General features: G+C 41.7%; 2 protein-coding genes across 3 annotated transcripts in view; both read right to left on the bottom strand.

Moving 5' to 3' along the window:
- Nucleotides 1–4,968, bottom strand: part of SRMS (src-related kinase lacking C-terminal regulatory tyrosine and N-terminal myristylation sites) — a 42,465-nt gene extending 37,497 nt beyond the window's left edge. Inside the window, exon 1 of the mRNA XM_042464837.1 lies at nt 4,518–4,968. Coding sequence (XP_042320771.1) covers nt 4,518–4,876 — 359 coding nt within the window. The 5' untranslated portion in view covers nt 4,877–4,968. The remainder of the gene's footprint in view (nt 1–4,517) is intronic.
- Nucleotides 4,969–6,438: 1,470 nt separating this feature from the next.
- Nucleotides 6,439–19,977, bottom strand: part of LOC121929369 (peroxidasin homolog) — an 80,638-nt gene continuing 67,099 nt past the window's right edge. For both annotated transcript variants that reach the window (XM_042464889.1, XM_042464890.1), the window contains 6 exons: nt 18,464–18,598; nt 16,862–17,070; nt 15,502–15,616; nt 14,905–14,998; nt 13,006–13,117; nt 6,439–11,267 (listed from right to left, as the gene is read on the bottom strand). In XM_042464889.1, the coding sequence (XP_042320823.1) occupies nt 13,019–13,117; nt 14,905–14,998; nt 15,502–15,616; nt 16,862–17,070; nt 18,464–18,598 (652 nt within the window). In that variant the 3' untranslated portion in view covers nt 6,439–11,267; nt 13,006–13,018. The remainder of the gene's footprint in view (nt 11,268–13,005; nt 13,118–14,904; nt 14,999–15,501; nt 15,617–16,861; nt 17,071–18,463; nt 18,599–19,977) is intronic.

The raw sequence follows: 19,977 nt of genomic DNA, 5'->3' as shown, positions 1-19,977 counted from the left end.
ATAATGAACAAAACAAAGCCAAAAAACAGCAATGACTATGGATCATTTTATTAGGCAAGCATTTGCCCTTCGTGCCATTCCACACTGAATACAGGCAGAAGAAGAGGATCCAGGTGTTCAGAACAAGATTAATATTTTCCATAGGAAGAATCCCTTTGCCATTTTCTTGACCTAATCACGATGCTCTAGACAACACATCTGTCTGTGCTCTATGCAGCTTCCACTTCTTCTTAAAATAGAATAGGGCACCCCTTGACCTAGCATCATAGAATCATAGAGTTGGAAAAGATATTGAGGGCTATCCAGTCCAACCCCCTGCCATGCAGGAATACACAATCCAAGCATTCTCAACAGATGGTCATCCAGACTCTGTTTAAAAGCCTCCAGAGAAGGAAACTCTGATGCAGTATTTTCCACTATCAAACAGATCTTATTGTCAGGAAGTTCTTCCTAAAATTTAGGTGGAATCTCTTTTCCTTTAGTTTGAATCCATTATTCCATGTTGTAGTCTCTGGAGCAGCAGAAAGCAAGTTTGCTCCATTCTCAATATGACATCCCTTCAAATATTTTAACAGGGCTGTCATAACCTTCTCTTCTCCAGGCTAAACATCCCCAGCTCCCTAAGTCCCTCTTCATAGGGCATGGTTTCCAGACCTTTTACTATTTTGTTTGCCCGAAATGCTTAATACTAGGCAGCATTTACTCAGTCGTGAAAGAAATTCATGTTCTACTCAGCAACGCTTTTCTTGATTGTTACTTCCCCAGTGACAGGACTGTGTCCTAGCATCACAAATAACCTTAATGATGAATTCATAAAGGTATGAGTTCCAGTGATAACCTGTGGCAAGGGTAGCATACGAGCCTCAGTGATCTGTTGTTATTGTTGTGTGCCTTCAAGTAGTTTCTGACGTTTGGCAACCCTAAGGCAAATATATCATAGGATTTTCTTTGCAAGTTTCTTTAGAGGAGGTTTGCTAGGCTCCACGCCAAGCTCTTCCAGAAATGTTGATCTTAAAAATCTACCAGACACTTAAAAATATGGAGAAAGCAAGTCTGACAAAGTAAGAAGTCATACTTTGAATAATCTTCCCATTGCTTTCTAGTACTGCTGTCCCTTTAATAGATTTGTAGAAGAGGAAATTTCAACACACGTTGCTTCTTACCTGCTTGTACTACAAGCAATAGCTGCTGAAATTCCCTCTTCCACAAATCTATTAAAGGAACAGGGAGGTGTGTCAATAGGGATCCCACGATGATGTCCCCCTACATCAGCCAGGGTGCTTCTGCTGTCCATGGTGGGGTTTTGCATTGGGCAACAGTAGCAGCAGCGACCATGCACTCCTTTCCTAGCATGACATAGTGGTTTGTGTGGTTGGGAGGTTCAGGGTTGAATTCTCATCTTGGCCATGAAATCCACTGGGTGATCATGGGCAAGTCACACTCTCTCAGCCTCATACAATGGCAATGGCAAACCCTCTTTGAACAAATCTTGCCAAGAAAACCCCTTAGGGTCGCCCTAAGTTGGAAACAATATGAAGGCACAAAACAATCAACCAACGAACAAGCAACCAAGACCTCCATTTCCTGGCATGGCCACCAGCCCAGCCAGACCAAGAAAGGGCTGTCAGGCAGCAGCAGCCTACCTTTACCAGTGCCAAAAGTAGACTGCCTTGTCCTATATTCCTACCCAGTGCCCTGCCCACTCTCCGCCCCAGAAGGAAGTGCTGGGCAGGGCAGTGGAAGGGCAGGGCATTGGGGGGGGGGGGGGGGAGGTGTGGCAGACATCTGGGAACAGTGCTGCTGCCACCTGGCAACCCCTTCTGAGTTTGACAGGGCTGCTGGCCAGGCAAAAAAGGGAGGTGATGGTGGCATTAGCAGCCATGGACTCCTTACCTGGGGAGTAAAGAAGGGGAGCAGTGGCTGCCATTGCTGTTGCTGTCAATAGCACCTCTATTTCCTAGCCCAGACAGCTGCTCTGCTAGACCTAGAAGGGGCAGCCAGAGCACATCAGCACCCCACTCCTATCAGTGGCTGCAGTAGGTGAATGATAGAGGCACCTTGACTGGTAGCTGGAGGTGTGCCCAGCAGCTTGGCGGGCACAGGCAGACTGGTGAGGCAGTCAAGGGGAAGAGACAGGTGGCAGGCACCCCTTCTTGCCTGCTGCTGCTTTCCCTTCTGCCACACCTCCCCTCCTATCCCTCTCTCTGCCCACCTGAGACTCTCTCATGATGGGGGGTTTGGGCTGTTAGGCTGGATGGAGCTGCTACAGTGGTGGTTGCGGCAGCATTCTCCTCCTCTTGCACACCTCTCCTTCCCCCTTCTACAGGGCTAGGGGAATCCCTGGGAGACTTAGTCCAAGCCTCTTCCACCCCTTTCTTTGCTCCATGGGTGGAGGGAGACAACCAAGACCACACCCCTCCCACTGCTTGCAGCTCCCACTCCTTGAACCTGTGGGGCAGCTGCCTGCCTGGGAGTGACAGCTTGAGGTACCACACTGGAGTGACACCAATTAGTGATGCCACTGTGGACAGCAGCCATCTCCAGTTTTCAGTGTTGCGGCCCTAAGGGGTGACTGTTGTTGTTGTTGTTGTTGTTGTTGTTGTTGTTGTGTGTCTTCAAGTCATTTCCAACTTATGGCAACCCTATCATGGATTTTTTTGGGAAAGTTTCCTGGGGGGGGGGATTGCCATTGCTATCCTCTGAGGTTGAGAGAGTGTGACTCACCAAAGGTCACCCAATGGGTTGACATGGCCGAGCCAGGATTTGAACTCTGCTCTCCAAAGGCATAGCCCACCGCTCAAATCAGTACAACACTTTGCCTCTAAATAACAAGGAAATTTATCTGACTTGGCCTCTACTGATGTGAATTATTTCACTTATCATGTGAATGAAGCAAACATTTTTTCTGTGAGCACCTACTGTCCTTAACATTTGTTTCACCCCATGTTCTATGCAAAATGGACTGAAAACAATAATTTTCTGGGGGGAAAAGCCAAAGTTTGCTGATTGGGCTCAAACGTGCATGAAAATATTCTGAATGGCAACCTTACTATTTCATGTTTAGCCAAAATGGGCCTCATACATATGTATGGCAAGGGGGGGGGAGTGAATTTTAAAATGTTTGACTTTAATCTTAATTTTGTATATTTTTAACTGTATGTGTTTTTATTGTAATTTTCTGCCTTTTTGTAAGCCTCCTTGAGTTGCAATCTGGAAAGAAGGTAGGAAATAAATAAAGGGATTGATGGATAGGTCCAAAACCTTACTAAAACCATCACTTTGGTCCCATCAGATAATTCACCAAGTCTGGTGATTCTATTATTGAGCATGTGGTTCGAGCATAATAGACTAAATTATAGGCTTAGATGCCTTGCGTGTGTGTTGCCTCGGCTTCCTGACTCCTACATTAAAATTGGGAGGGAGAGGAAGTTATATAAGATTATGTCTAAGAACCTGGAGCTGTTCCCTGGGATAAAAGAGGCTTCCAAATAAGCTTCCCGCTTAGGATCTGCACAGAGGAATACCATGAACTTCCTATAATTTATGGAGCCACCAGTGACATCAACCCCAGCCAATACTTACCATCAACTTAGACCTATTTGTAGAAGAAGCATCTCCAAACATCACACACTAAGGAAAGAAGTAAAACTTAACATACCCTCTTTAACAGGCCAGAAAGCAAGAGTCCAAATTGAAAGCAGTCATAAGGAGGTGAGCAACAACCAGTCAGCGGAGCTTTCACTAGACCTGTTTCCACCATTTGGAGTTCATTGGGCTACCCATAATAATGACTTATGCTCCAGGATGCTTCTATGCCAACAGGTGACATATAAAGACAATCAGGCCATCAGTAATAAAGAACAGGGCAACTCCCCTGCTCCCAGCATAGGCTGTTTCACCAGCTCACATGGACATCTCAATGAGCCCCTTTATTTATGTCAACTCTGTGTATTAATTCTCAGTAATTCTGCCTGAGTTACTGTTTTCAGCTGCAATTGCTAATAAAAATTGCTTTGCAAGACTGAAAGTGCCCTTTGAAGATGGTTATGTAAGTCCCAATAAATTGTCTTTCTTTTGAAACCTTGCCTTCTCATCCCCTCTCCTCATAGTCTTGCTGCACCAAGTTCAGGATATTTTAGAAATACAGAGGACCCTCCACATGCACAAGGCCCCTGTGAAAATGGAAAAGCCACACATTAAAAACACACTAAATTTTTATCTGAGAGAACACCTCTCTAGGAATCTCCTCTGAAGCTGACCGTGAAATTGCAGTGGAGGACCTACAAATGCCTAGAGAAGTGTTCTCTCTGGGAAACTGTAAGTCCTCCAGTGTGACTTTTGGCAGAAGTTGACAATAGAGATATGCAGGAGGACCTGTCCTAGAGATTTCTAAAGAGAACATATTAATCAAAACTGAATAATTGAATCCGCAAAAGTCAAATGTGGAGGGCCAACTGTAGTTAGGAGTACCAGACAACTAATGATCATTAGCAACAATCAAAGATTTAGATACTTACGGCTGCTGGGAAGCAGGTTCCTGACAGATCTTGCTGATATAATTAGCCGGGACATAACCCACAAGTGGGTCTCCAGAAAGCCGCCTTGCTAAGACATACCCTCCCTCTTCTTTGAGGACACATAGTTTGTCCCCTCGGTTGACACTCAGCTCATCTGCCTTCCTGGCTGTGAAGTCATGGAGCACGTCAAAGAGGGAGAAAGAGGGCTCAGCAGGATCCGGATCCAGGGTGGGGTGCAAGGATTCTCCCGGGATGGGTTCCCAAAAATCCAAAGAGTGGTTATTCGGAGCCGTGTTGGGCAAACATTTGTTCCAGAAGGTGTTGAGGAAAGTCAAGTGTTTCCGGATGAATTGGTCCATCCCTTTTTATGCAGGAGAGGGGGAGAGAGAATGTCTCAAGCTAGATTCAGCTGTGCTCTTCCATGGGTCTACTTGAAAAAAAGAAGAAAACTTCTAGATTCTTCATTGCCAGGCATCTCATCGGCTAATATCCAAGGGCTGGTGTTGTCTTACCCCCTTCCCAAACCAAGAAAGTGAAATAAGATGGTGTTCTCAGTCCTGGGATCCCAGAGTGTGTTGCTTGTTGGCTACTGACAACTCCCAAGTTCCAAAAGTGAGACTGGACGATCAGGTGCAACTAGTTTGCTGCAGGCTAAACTCACAAGTGCAGGCCTGCCAACACATCCGTCTAGGCAGCCGCAGCTGGGGTTTGCTTAATTATCAGATTTGCTCATGTTCTGAGCTGCACCCAAATTAGCACTCATTTCCACTCTGTTGCTTACAATGTGTGTAAATTCACGACTCTTTGGTATGGTGCCAGTTGCATCATTTACAATCTACTTAAAATGCATGTTTAAAAACAGAATTTGGGAGCCAGTGGTAGGATTCTGCTTAAAACAATAACTTCTCCCACCCAAAAATTGTGGTACTTTCACAAATTACTTCTTTCAAAAAATTCATCTGTGTGGTTTTTATGTGGTCTCTAATGCTTCCGCTTCTGCACACCTTTACAGAGTAATGTGTAAAACATAAGATGCAGCAAGACCACAAATAAAGTATAAAGACAGATTACTATGCTATACAAATTCCATATATTGCCATGGTTGCATACTTTGAGCCCAGTCACACTATATAATCGATTTTGTAGGCTGTTGAATACTGTAAAGCTCATGGTGCAGTTTTAGCACATATGCAATGGGACCATTTAAACCTGTACAACAGTATGTATTATTTTTGTCTGCCTTTGTGCTTAGATCATACTTCCAAATACAAACACCCCTGCCATGTCAGCTTTCGATGGGCTAGCAAATTTTGTTGTGCAGGAACTTTTAAACACGTATTTCTCCAGGTAAGAAAAAATCAGGTAAGTTGATAATAGGTCTCTGTACCTTATACTTTTCTCTGAGTATTGAAAATGATTGCAGTGGCTGACATGCTATAAATATATTGTACAAGCAGCTAAAGAAATATGGTTGAAACCTCTTTGTTGAAAGATGCATATAAAAATTGCTATGCTGCTCTTTGGAATGTACATTAGTGCCCTATTTTTAGTGTCCTATTCTTACATGCATCTTAATAAAAATCTCCATGACAGTACCATTTTATTTTATTTTATTTTATTTTTATGCCACCTTTCTCCCCAAAAGGGACCCAAGGTGGCTTTATATAGTTTTTTATTTATATTATTTTTAACATGAACTTAATCCAATCAAAAATCCATGAAACAGTGCTATCTTTATTGGCCAACCAAAATACACAATATACATGTTGCAAGCTTTTGATGCATCCCTGGCTTCTTCATCAGGCAAGGTGTTACAAACCAAACAGGAGGGGAAAAAAATGAAGATAATAGTCATAGGCCTGCATTTTGCTGTTTCTCTTCTTAATGAAGATGGTATGGAGGGGCATAACTTGCAGGCTGGCACCTTCTGGCTATGTGGCAACTGGGAGATTCTCAAAGTCCAGGAAATTTAACATCCATTTGCATCACAACAAAGACACTTCCATTGCAATCCAGTATGTCTCCATCCAAGTGTATCTGCGGAAGTGGGGTGGGGTGTCCAAAATGGATCCTCCAAGGATGCGAAGGTCCAAATGTACACTATATAAACATAGCCTGAAGTCAAGTTTATACACAATATTTTTAATAATTTTGTGTGTGAAACTAACTTTGTGGACATTGAACCATCAGAAAGCAAAGGTGTTGCTACCTCAGCCACTCCTGTGGACAATTTTGGATTTTAGAGTATTTCAGATTTTAGGATACTCCACGATTCACATGGACATGAAATATGAAGATTAACTGATATTTTGTGAATTCTGGAGCTAAACTATTCATAAGCCAACAGTAGTTTATTCCAAGATGTTATTAAACTCTATATTTAACTCAAGAGCTGCCTCAATAAGAAATATGATTTAAAAAGTGCCAAAGGTACACACATAGACACACCATATCAATTTATTTTAAAAATAGTTTTATTTCTGACAATGACAAAGTTAAGGGTTTAAATCTTTTCTCAACCACCAGTGTCCCTCCTTCCCTCCCCCACAGCATAATACTAGTACACTGGATCATTCCCATCTGTGGGGGTTCAGTCCCAGCACCTCCTCCAGATGGGAAAAAATGTGGATGCTCGCCCCCTATACTATTCAGTGGTGGTGATGTGTGTGTGGATGCCTTAGCAAGTGCACATGCACCTGCTGCCACTCAGTAATATGGGGAGTTGCGATCCATAGGCAGTTATGGATAGCCAGCCCTGCGATCTGGAGGGTCCACTGTACTTAAAAGAAGCTTCTAAATGGGATGAAGGACTCAATGACATGCTGCACAATTGAGTCAGAAAAGTTACATTACAGGCTCTTCATGTCAAAACACAGACACGATCAAAACCCACTACTAAAAAAACTGTGCATAACAACAAATAATTATGTGCAAACAGAGTAAAACAGAGGTGGAAATTGGGCAGCCCACAGGTTAAAAGTAGCCTGTTCGTGGAACAGAGCCTGCTTCAGAATACATACTCCTCCTGAAGCACTACTCACTGTCTCTGTAGATTAAGTGAGAAGGAAGTAAAAGGGAGATGACTCTTCCCATACGTCAATAGAGAGGTAAGGAACTTCCACTGACCCCAAAAGGTCTTGGCATCCCACCCAAATTTTTAGCCAAGAGGTGGCTGGAGGTAACACACATCACTTCTGGTCACGCTTCCCTGGAGAAGAATCACACCTGAGTGGCTTGGTTGATGTTCCTCTTGAGAGATGATGATGGAGGAAGCATCTAGTACATGTCTGACACTGACCACATCACATGCTTCCCAAAAACAAGTGACTGTGGAAAACATGGAACAATGGTATGGCACAACAGGAAGAAGATTGTGGTTGTATGAAAGAAGCTCTCAAACCTGTCCTCCTTGCCCTTCCTCATGCAAAAGGAAGATACTATTTCTTGCGCTAGGCAATTCCCCTCTGTTGTAGAATTCTCACATATATGTAAAATCAAAGATAACTGTACAAGGCTGTTTACATTCTTGTTCACAAATCTATGAGCATTATGATGTGCTCAGGTCAATACTGGTATGGACAGGGTGATAGCAGCAGTTCCTCTGCTGTGGCCATATAATTTCATGCAAGAGCATGAAAGTATATTAGAGGATATCTGACATACTAGCTTACTGCTTCCATTTATTCACACTGAGCTAAACCATTCCATCCAGCAGATGAAAACTGGGACATATGGGGCCAAGTACCATCAGAGTGTGGTTAAGATGGCAAATGTTATTTATTTGGAAGTATGGACAAACTAGGAGGCTGAAGCAGTTTGCTTTTGCCTGAACCTACATGGAAGGATAAGATTCTGCCCCTTCCTGTCCTCTCTCCCCACTAAATTAATTGAATTGAGACTACTTTTGCACTTTGAACTCCGTTTGCACCAACTGAAGCAAGCTGAGGATAAAGGGGGAAAGTGGGAAGATGGGGGGAGAAACTGGGACATTTTTAAAGCAGTTTAAAAATGAGAAGACAAAAGATTAAACAGAACAGTTCCTGTCAAATTGGAATGGTTGGAGGATATGCTAAAGGAGAGTTCTGGTCATGTATCCTCCTTACTTTTCTATTGGCAGAATATGTGAAAAAAGACATCTCCCTTTTTCTTCCTTCTCAGTTAATCTAAATACAGAAATCGTAGTTCATGCTTCAGAGAGAGAGGATGTTATCAGACAAGGGAAATTGGAAGTATAATCCAATGGCAATGTGAGTGTGTATTCAGAAGCAGGCCCTGTTCCACAGTGGTCCTCTGCAGATTGAATTAATTCCTTCCATCAGCTTTGATACCTGGTGTCTTTTCCATTTCAGCATGGCAGAAATGTTATTGAAAAAGTCTCAGCTGCTCACGAAGTCCTATAAGTTGCAGAGGAGGAACTTTAATTACTGATTCCTTTTCATTTTTAATTGCAAAATTGTGTTATACTGCTCGGTGCAGAATAGGAAGCAACAGCAGGAGCAAAAGCTGTGAGGAAGAATCTACTAATTATATAGATGCAGGGACCCTTAAAACACCATGCCAGTCCACAGTTGCCAGACCGTACTGCTGTTTCATTTATTCTCTGCACCCCACAAATCAAGTCTGAATATAAACAGGAGGATAGCAAACATGGGACTGCTATGACTTTGCCACAATATGATCTGTATTCTCCATTTAAAAAATGGCACTTCAGTTACTGACTAAACTGAACTAGTTTACAAGCAACTGAAGATTCATTTAGCAATGTTACTTAAAATTGGCAAAACGTCCACTTTGCCCGTTAGTAGACCCGAGCCTGGTTTGCTGAGAAACTACTGTCACCCACTTTATCCTTTGGGTTGATCTTTTGGTTCTGGCAGGTTAATTCCAGCTCATGTGTGGATTCTCTGCAGCCCAGCTCCTTTCTAAAAATTCTACTAGGATGCAAAAGAAGAAGCACCTTTCAGTTTGCAAACTCTTGCATTACAGGAGATGGTACATGGGAAGAATATGTATACTGGGTAGGAAGGGATGAAAAGATAATCAGAAAATATGAGAAATTAGCACCTATGTTTTGGATTCCCTTATATCTAGAATGAAAGGCACATAAAAATTACCTGGACCATAGTAAACTGGTATGAGACACAGTGTAACACTATTGTTTTTAATTTCTTGTAAAAGCACCTCAAAATAGAGAGAGCACCATAAATCAGACTCAGAATAGTGGAGGTACATTTGCTGCTGAAGCCGCAGAGTAAAACTAGTAGATATAGACAATACAGAGGACGCCAGAATTAACTCTGGGCCAAGTACTGCACAATTTGCCTTTGAAACAACATCAAAGGCAAATCATGCAATATTTGGCCCAGAGTTAATTCTAAAAGCATTAACTAGTTGTAATGGTTATGGCTTCTCTGCAATTTTCATGGAAACTAATTTTGAAATTATGCTTAGAGAAACACAACTCCCTTGCAGAACTATAGTTCACAGGATACTTTGCAGTAAACCACTACAGCTTCAGCAGCGCAACCCTATCTTGTAACTCATATTTGATGTGTTGTTAGCAGAGCTTCCCATCCTTGCACATTGGCTATCAGTGCAATGTAGAAGAAGCTAACTATTCCCAAGCGAGCAAAAAGAAAATCTCTGCTTGCCTCTAAGTGCTTTCTTCTTTGGCCTTCTAATCAATTTGCATGTGAGTAGGGAAACACAGGGTGAGATTGGCTGAGTCTGGGGTGGAAAAGAGATCTTTTGGTTCAAATCGGATCTGTGTTTCCAAGAACAGCCTTTGGAGATGCTATTTCTTAATGGGATCTTGGCTCATTGTCCAGTGGATCATTGCAACAAGTGTTGTTTTCCCTGCATTGTGTTATAAAAGCTGCCCAGAATCATGGTGGTAGGAAATATCTAATGTGGAAAGAACAGAACCAATTGGAAAAATATAGCTTCAAAAAGAAAGGAAAGTCACTGTCAGCTCAGGATAGCGAAAAGTGGGTCCACCCAGCCAGGTGTTTATTTCAAGTTTCCCGTAACTTCAGAATGATGACTGATGAAGCATAGTGGCCTAAGGGAAAACTCAGTCAATCTTCATTTCTGGCTTTGTTTTTCAAGACAGACATCTGCACACTAGGTATGGCAGGGGCTGGTTCCAACAGATGTGTCCCTTCTTACATGCCACAGTCATTGGGCCTTGGCCTGTTGACTTATACATGCCTATCAGAGTTTCCTTTGATTCAATTGCTTGCTGATTTGGAAGATGCACCAAATATTGGCTTTGCTTGGGGCTCCGGTGAGGCTTTGACTTTCAGAGATGGCATATTTCAGCAGTATCTGCCAAAGGCTGAGTTGGCGAAGGTGGTTTGCCAAAGAGGGAGATGACAATAATGGAGATCTTCCAGAAGTGAGAGGCTTATTCTGAAATAGTGGCCACTGTTCTGAGACAAGTGCTGTGGGAAGGCCCGACTTTCCATGGAAAGGAAGAAAATCACTATGAAGGTTCTGAAAACAACATAGCAGAGGAGTGCAGAGTAAACCATTCCTAGAAAAGAAGTCTAGGACTCTGAGACGTTTGTGTTCTATTACTTCAGTGGGTGAAGGATTCTGTGAAGTATAGTGGACTACAGCAGCATATCCAAGATTTAGTGGAGTCTGGATCATGATGTGGATGCTACAGGATCACCTTGAAGTAAATCAGGCTCTTCTTTGAGGAGGAGGGACATTAAATGTAACCTGCTGGCAATTGCCTGAAAAAACCTTTGAGGAGGATGAAACAGAGAATGGAAAGTTAAGGAAGAATTTTTCAATCAGACCAGTTTGTGCACAATGGTCTAACAAGTGCCCAATTATGGCAGCATGGGGAAAAAAAATAACCATTGGGTACACAACTGTGTCAAAGCCCATAACCAGAAATGTCCCAGTAGAGAAACCAAAGGTCAGGCAGGAAGCCTGAATTCCAGTCTTACCTGTCTCTAAGTTTTCTAAGTGATTAAGTTTTCAGTTAAATTTACAGAGCAGGGTGGGGAAATCCAATATATTATATTATGTTTAGTTGTTATGTGTCTTCAACCTAACTCTAATAATAATAATAATAATAATAATAATAATAATAATAATAATAATAATTTTATTTATATTTCCCGCCTCTCCCACTGACTTATTGTCTTTCAGAATTCTACTCCAACACGCAGACCACTACACCAAATTGGCTCATTCATTAATACATTCATTTACTTCATTTCTGGGTCAATGTTGGACATGTTTGTCATGCATGTTTTGACTGCTTTATGTACGTGTGCCTAATCCCCTTATCATTTTGACCCCAGATAACATTCCTGCCTCTTTTGCTCTGCAATGCCCCATTTAGTATTTTAAAGGCCTTTAGAAGTAAAGTGCTAAAGTGCTTCTCACATGGTTTTACTTTAATGCAAGGTAAAAAAAGAGGATATGTATCTCCCACTGTCACCTGCCCCACCCAGGAGAAGGGTGGCTGGAAGGGCGAAACCAACACATTACATGCCTCCCTGCTTCTTTGTCCCTTGACCTGTCCAAATAGCTATGGCCAAGACTTCCAAGGATCAAACATAACTCTAGGCATAAATGTTTTAGGATGGTTTAGTCCAAAGGGCAGTGGCAGAACTGACCTTGAAGTGGGACGAGATCAGTCACTTTTGCCATATAGCACCATAACTCTAATAAAAAAAAAAAAAAGAATCAGAGAGGAGCAAATATGATTTACAAGCCAAAGGATGGCCTCCTCAACACACTGTGCCCTTGTTTTAAAATACATTTGGAAGAGCTCCAAATCTACTACAAACAGACCCTAACAAAAATGTAACAAATCGAGGCAGAGGTGACAACAACCTTAAAAACCTGGCAGAATCCAACAGGAGCTACATCATAAGAACTTATGCTTTTTTAGACCTTTCTGGAGGAACCCTTGTTGTCCGGACTTATATTTGTTTTGTGCCTTTTCTATTATGGGTGGTCCTCCTTTGTTGTGGCTTTTCTCCATTTAACCATCACTCTTGCCATGAAGATTCTCCAGGGGTCCCCTGCCCCTATTTGCCTCCCAGGACAAATCCATGAAGAAGTGGAGCTCAAGTTTGGTAGTGCAGGTGACAGTAAACGGGTCCAACAGCAAATCAAGCCTGAACTCTCCCTAGACTAAATTGAGACTGTCGTACTTTGGACATATCATGAGAAGATGTGACTTAATAGAAAGACAATAATGTTTGATAAGATAGAAGGCAGTAGGAAAAGAAAAAGAAGGCAGCATTACAGGTGGATGCACTCACTCAAGGAAACCAGGGACCTGAGTTTGCAGGACCTGTGCAGGGCTGTTGGAGATGTTTCATTCATAGGGTCACCATGAGTCAAAGATGATTTGACAACAATTAACAGCAGCAAAGATAACAGTTACTCTTGAATATTCAATCTGCTGCTGGGAATATTCAACAGTCATGCACACATTCAGTGTGGTTTGTCCTCTCACCATGCAAAGTGGGTCATCTTTTGCTCCAGTTTTCTCCAGTCTTCTGCTGATGACCATATTTAGCTGCAGTCCTTCTCTGATGCTTTTTCATCTCTCTTTCCAAGCCACTCACCTAAAAGCAAAGGGGATAAGAGGGTCATTCATAAATGGGCACTGCATCTGAGGACAGGATACAACCGAGGCACATCGATTAATACCAGTATATTTCATCTAGAAATAGGGGCTGGCATCCCTAACTTATGCAGGTGTTCAGTCCAACTTAGAATCTTAGAGACCATCTAATTCAACCCCCTGCCATAAAATTTAACCCCCTGCCATAAAAAAATAAGAACTAAAGCACTTCTGAAAAATGTCCATCCAACCTCTATTTAAAGACCTCCAAAGATGGAGAGATCACCACCCAATTTCCACCTGCATAAGTCAGTTTTTAGGTTGCTTTAGGGGTTGGACTTCTCTACTAACTTCATGTAATGATCAACCACTTCTGCAAACCTACCTTTTACTTGCTGCAGCACTGCCAGTATGGCCAGTGGACAGTTGGCAGCAGTGGTGAACTATCTAGTTATGTTCTTGGATGTACAACAATGATGTCATCCTCCAAAACCTCAAGAAGACCCCTGAGAAATACTGGAGGATGCCTTGTTAATGTGTGTTCAGCTATAGAAACAAAGCTAGAAGCTTCCCTGCTGTCCTGCACTCCACAGGTCAGTTTATGGCCATGTTGTGTGATCTTGCAGCTGGGATGAGAGGTGTGGTGCAGTTCCAACAGGGAGAATGTGATGTCTCCCTTTCAGCCAGAGAGTTCCAGGAAGGATGTCGTTTCAAGAAGATGAAATGGAAACCTTTCTAGGCCAAAGCAGATGTGACAGTGAGAGTGGGGTATATTTTGTGTGCAGTGATCATGGAGTTTTCAGAGCACAAGAAGCTTGCTGGATGTAAGAGCTCACTCTTCCCAGTGTTTGTCCATTGCCATGAGTACCACACAGTGCCAACTGGTGATTTGTGTTCAGTGGGTTGGTGAATCTCCTCCGGTTCCAGTCCAAACATTAAATGGACTATCCAAGGTTTCCAAGCCTTTTCGCATTCTGAATTGCTCATTCAAAGATCATATAAGCCCCAAAGTGGATTCACCATTTCCATCACATTCCCACTACCCTTTAAACCAGATCGCAAATCGGTTTGAGCCATTTTAAATGACCATGGTTTGCACTTAAACCAAATCACTGAAGTGATTAGGAGAGGGAGGCCACGTGCTAGACCCATTTAACCTGTGTCATTTTGACACTGATTTTTTCCTTGTCTTTTTGGATAAATCGATTCCACGCAAGTGTGAACCAGATGAGGATCGGAATCTATTGAAATTTGCCCTTTGGCCAGCTGGAGCAGGTCTATTCATCAGTGTGAACCTTAAGTGGGTTATTTTATTTTGCAGCAAGAAAATGCGATTGAGGCAAATGTAGTGTGAACCACGCTCTGCTGCTGAACCGATCCATCGATTCGGATCGCAAAGCAATTTATTTGTAAGTGGGAATGCGGCCCAAATAACACCTCAGATGGGGTGTCAACAGGTGAATTCCCACCAGCAGCCACTGATGGGAAAGGGCTACCTTATGGGTTTAGGCGGCCTGCTGGCAAGGCGGGAAAGTGAGTTGCCTTTCTTTCCTGTCCAGCCAGCAGCTCTACCAGACCTGGAAAAGGCTGTTGAAGAGAGGGGAAGTATTAAAAAGTTACCTGCACTGTGTGTCAAATATATTAGGTATGCCATTGTTTGGATTTTAATAGCAAGAGAGTGTGGAATAGGCCTAGACTGGGCAATGCCAATATTTCAAGACTTTGCAGACCTGTGATTAGATGATGCTATATTCTTATCTCAGATATCTCTCAAAATGGAAAATCTACCTGCTTCCGAAGAGAGGAGATAGTTTTTTCTAGGTCTTTTACTAAAGCTTCAACATCCTCTTCTGGGGAGTGGTTTTGAGATAGTCCCTCCATCCTGCAAGAATAAGTGAAATAGAGTTAGGGGAGTTCATTTGAGGAGTCTTTCAAGTGAGTGGCCTGTAATGCTATGCTCAAAAAATCCGTAAACGGTTACCAGTCTTTTAAAAATATATATCTTAGATTGGCTTATCTTTTGAACCCAAGTTAATTTCGCCATTTTGGCCAACTCACTGACCTTAACAATTCATTCTTTCATCATTGATGCTTCCATCCATTCCCAAGTTTGAGCAAACAATATTCTTGCTGCTGTTGTCATATATCAAAGAAGTAATCCATATTTACATTCCAGTTCTTTATCCATAATTTCCAACAAAAATATTTCTGGTAAGATTACAAATCTACTTTTAATTTTTTTGTATTAACATACAGATCTTCTTACAAGTCCACCACACACACATATATAAAAGAGCCCTCCTTATCTTGACATTCCTAGCATTGATTTGGAGGTAACATCACCTTTTGTGAAGGGAAAAGAAGAGGTTGATTAGGACATGGTACCTTGTATCACCAGGCTTGTCATTGGAGGGGTTTTCTTCTGGATAGCTGAAGCCAGAAGATCTCTTGCTTCGGAAATGTTGTGAGAGTGCCCTGAACTGCCCCCTTGTCCTGCAGTCTTGGGAAGGAGGGGGAGAGGAAAAAGCATAGTTTTGGGTCAATGGTGGGATTTCTGAATGTATCTCCCCACTGTTACCACACTAGCTTTCTATTTGTCTGCAAAATCCCAGGATTCCATAGATGGAGCAATGGCAGTTAAAGTGGGAACGAACTGCTGTAACTGTGAAGAGGTGGCTACACAGCTGGTTGTGCTCCAAAGCTTTCAACCAGAAAACAGGATGTTGCTGCTGTCTAAATGACTGGGTTACATTCGATGAATGCAGATGATTTTTCATTATATGTATTTAAAAGGCAATGGAATCTTGTTATACTATAAAAGTCACATCAGTTTGGGAGAAATGGGGGGGGGGTTAAGATTTTAGCAACTATGAATGAATGAATGAAAGTTTATTTCTAGACCGCTATTCCTTAGAGATCATAGCGGTTTACAAAATTTAACATCAAAAGACAATACAAAGTGAAAGCCCATAACCCAACAATAGAAAAACCCACACGTACCACTTAAAAACAATACAACAATTCTAAAAACATTCTAAACAATCATTCAATATAAAAACCAATTAAAACCCATTAAAACACATATAACAAATTAGCTGGATCAAACAAACTAGAGATTTTTAGGGACTATTGCCTGTTTTCCATTTGTTATTAGAAGAAAAAAATATGTTTTACTTGATGCTTTTTGGCTTAATACAAAAAAAAAAAATCATGGCATAGCATCACCCACTGGGTGACCTTGTGCAAGTCACATGCTCTCAGCCTCAGAAGAAGGCAATGACAAACCTCCTCTGAACAAATCTTGCCCAGAAAACCCAATGAACAGGTTGGCTTAAGGTCACCCTAAGTCTGTGGGTTTCTGGGGCCAAGTGGGGAACTGAACCCTGGTCTCCAGAGACGCAGTCCAACACTCAAACCATTACACCACACTGGCTCTCTTAAGTGCTCTGCCACTGAGCACTAAAGATGAAACAATTCTGTGTTCTGCTTATTTAATTGGAAATTTAAGATATTTCTGCATTCTTGTGCTTCTACCCTTATTCTCAGCAAGTCTGTTGGTCCACCTAGGCTAGTACTGTTGGCACTGGTTAGTAGCAACTCTCTAATGCTTGAAACAGGAGTCTCCCAGGCAGCATTTCTGCCTGGAAATGCTGAAGACTGAACTGGGGCCTTTTTGCTTACAAAGCTAGTGCCCTAACACTGAGCTACAGTCTGATCCCCATGATGTTCTCATCTCAGCCATTACCTTCACAGCAGTCCTGCCACATGCGTAGATCCACTTCAGGGATATTGTCACAGCTCACCATGCCCTGTGGATAGGAGGCAACCTGGAATACATCCTTCTGGAGCTGCTGGATGTGGTCACTGTTGTCGCAGATAACACGGGCAAGCGACGCCTGTCTTATCTGTGTGAGCTGAGCCGGGGTGAACACACCTGGATTCTCATACCAAAACCTGGCGGGAAATTGGCAAGCAAGACCATCAGCAATTGACCAGCTAGCAGCAAAACAATGATGAAAGGCCATTGAGATTGCATGATACCGGGGTCTCTCTCGGCAGTGTGGAAGATGTCATAAATATAATCTCCAGCTAATAAAATAAGAACTAAAGACTCCATGTAATAAATCCAAGATAAAATCAGGAGCAAAGAATTAAAAAAAAACACAAAACAAAAACCAAACAAACACCAAACACACTATAGCAAATGAACTCAAAAGCAAATCCAACAGCAAGATAAAGGGGTGGTAAGGTTTAAAAGCACTCAGTAAGAAAAGATTGTAAAATGCCTGGAAGAATAAAGAAGGTCTTCATTAAATGCCATAATGATCTTAAAGATGGGTTGCTTCTATTGATCAGGCCCTATCTCATTTCAGCTTGAAGACATCAGAGATGGAGCACAGGAAGGGTTCAAATGACTTCTTTAAAAAAATCACTCCTTTTTCCCTTCATGTATTTTTTTTTTTTAAAAGTCTGGCTATTATTACTATTTTCCAACCCAGTTACTGAAACAACGACTGTTTGAATTTAAAGATTTTAACTTTAATAGTTTATTGGCAGCTGTTTATTGTTAGACCACTATCCAGTTTCAGTTGCTTCTTTTTAATCACTTTGTTTTATAGTGCGTGAAATGCCATCCAGAAACCAATCCTTCAATTAACATAACTTCAACCCAAACAACTTGCTTTAAAAGAGCTATTATTATTGAAGTTTCTGAACTGCATTTTGCTACTTAATTTTCTGATTTAGTCCTGTATTGGTGCAGTACTATACATTGTTGCAAAATAAATAAATAAATAAACAAACAAACAACCTGGTGTAAACCAAAAAAATAAACCCTGTTTTTTTTTAACACAGGGCAGTTTGCCCAGGCACCACGCAAAGATGGTCAAGTCTTTAATGTCTTTTCATACCTTCCAACATTTCATACATGAAAACCAGATTATGTGTGGTCAAGCAACATCACATTATGGTATAAATGGCAAAAGCTATTAATGAGGACAAGCATACAAGCTAGGATTGGCTCTAGCAGTTTGCTTTTTCCTGAGCTTACTGCAAAAGGCAAGACTCCAACCCCTCATCTGCTTTCCCCTACTCTAGTTGAGTTAACTGAATGCAATGCGAACTACAGCAACTGAAGCAAGCTAACTGCAAAGGGAGAATGTTGGAAGTAGTAGAAGAAACTTGGACATTTTAAAAGCAGCTGGAAAAGTGGGATAACAGAAGATTAATTGGGACTGTTCCTGCCAAATAGGGACTGCTGGAAGATATGTCTTCTTAATTCAAGGAACAACTTTCTTACATGGACTGGTGAAGAGCTTTGGTTATGTGAGTCAAAATGCTAAATTACCTGTCCCCATCCCGGAGTCTTCCAAACTGGGTCACGAATAAGCACATGAGGGTTGGCCCCACTCTGGTCCCTGGGACAAGATCTTCCACCATCAGTGCAGGAAACAGGTCAATATTCTTTGTAATTCCATATAAACTGCAAGGGAAAGGAAAATGAGATTAGATGATACAGCAAGGATCTGCTGTGTTTCATCTATCAAAGAGCCTTGTTTGCAACATGATTTTAAACTCCACAGAGAATGGTAATTCTGATAGCTGTACTGATGTCTCTAATTTAGAAGGTCTAGCTTGTAGGAGCTGAAATAGGCATGACATACACCATAGATCCAACATGATGCAAACAGCGATACTCCAAATTAGAAGGTTTAACCATTCTTCCATCAAATCCCATCCTGTGTTCGGTTCCTAATGTAAATCCCTAATTGTTATAAAAATGTTAGATAAAAATTTGCCTTTGTCCTGAAAGTCAACAAGCCTCATTTCACTTCCCAATGTATCTTCCTGGTAGTTCTATCAGAATTTATTTGCACTGATTGGTAATTAGTTTATGTAAAAGTTTGGGGAATTAGGGCTTCCAGAAGTTTTGGACTTCATTTTCTAGAAGTCTTAGCCAGTATGGCTAATGGCAAGGGATTGTGGAAGGTGTAATCCAAAAGGACCCAAATCGTATATGAGTCCCATTTGATGGAGGAAGGAAGATACAGGCATTTTATTATTTATTTATTTATTTATATTTATTTATTTATTTATTTATTTATTTATTTATTTATTTATTTATGAGAGTTAATAATGAAATGTAAATCAGATAAATAGTGTGTTAGGGGAAAGCCCATAGAAACTCCTCCACCAGCCATACTGCTCTGCTTAGAATTGGCAGTCCCTCACAGCAGTTTTAAAATGTCTCAACCGTTTTGACACTTTCAGCAATAAAAAAAGCAAATATCTATAGCATATCAATTTTGGAGTGGACATTTAATGTATTATTCAAAGCCCCTGCAGCATTTAAAGGTCAAAGCAGACTAAATGGTTAGCTTGTATTTAAATGTGATGCTCTCTCAAATAGTGCAAGACATCTGTTTGTCATAGCATATGATTCAAACCAAAAAATGGGAAGCAGAAAAGCCAATGGGGGCTGTGTGTGTTCAGTGGGCCAGAAAATGCAACTCAGTTGTTCAAGTTGGAAATGGAAAATTGGGGAGGGGAGATGGAGCAGAGTGGTTGCAGACCTGAGTAGTGGCACTCCAAGTTGCAACAATTCATTGCAATCCCCATTTGCTCACTATTGCTGTTGGAGGCAACAGCCAGCCCAGCTGCTGGTAAGTGATGGTAGGTGGCTACTATGTTGGTGGGATTGTGAATCCTTCCTCAGTTTTAATTTAATTTAAAGTTCTATTGAAGGTGCTGAGCCTACTTTGGAGGTAGAGCTCAGAATCTAAAACCAGTAGCAGATTCACACCAGTTCAGTGACATGAAAGCCATCAGGGCTTATGTGCTGAGCAGGATGATAAAGCACCA

The sequence above is a fragment of the Sceloporus undulatus genome, chromosome 4, assembly GCF_019175285.1.
Source record: "Sceloporus undulatus isolate JIND9_A2432 ecotype Alabama chromosome 4, SceUnd_v1.1, whole genome shotgun sequence".
Classification (NCBI taxonomy): domain Eukaryota; kingdom Metazoa; phylum Chordata; class Lepidosauria; order Squamata; family Phrynosomatidae; genus Sceloporus; species Sceloporus undulatus.
This window is presented reverse-complemented; position numbering and strand designations above follow the sequence as displayed.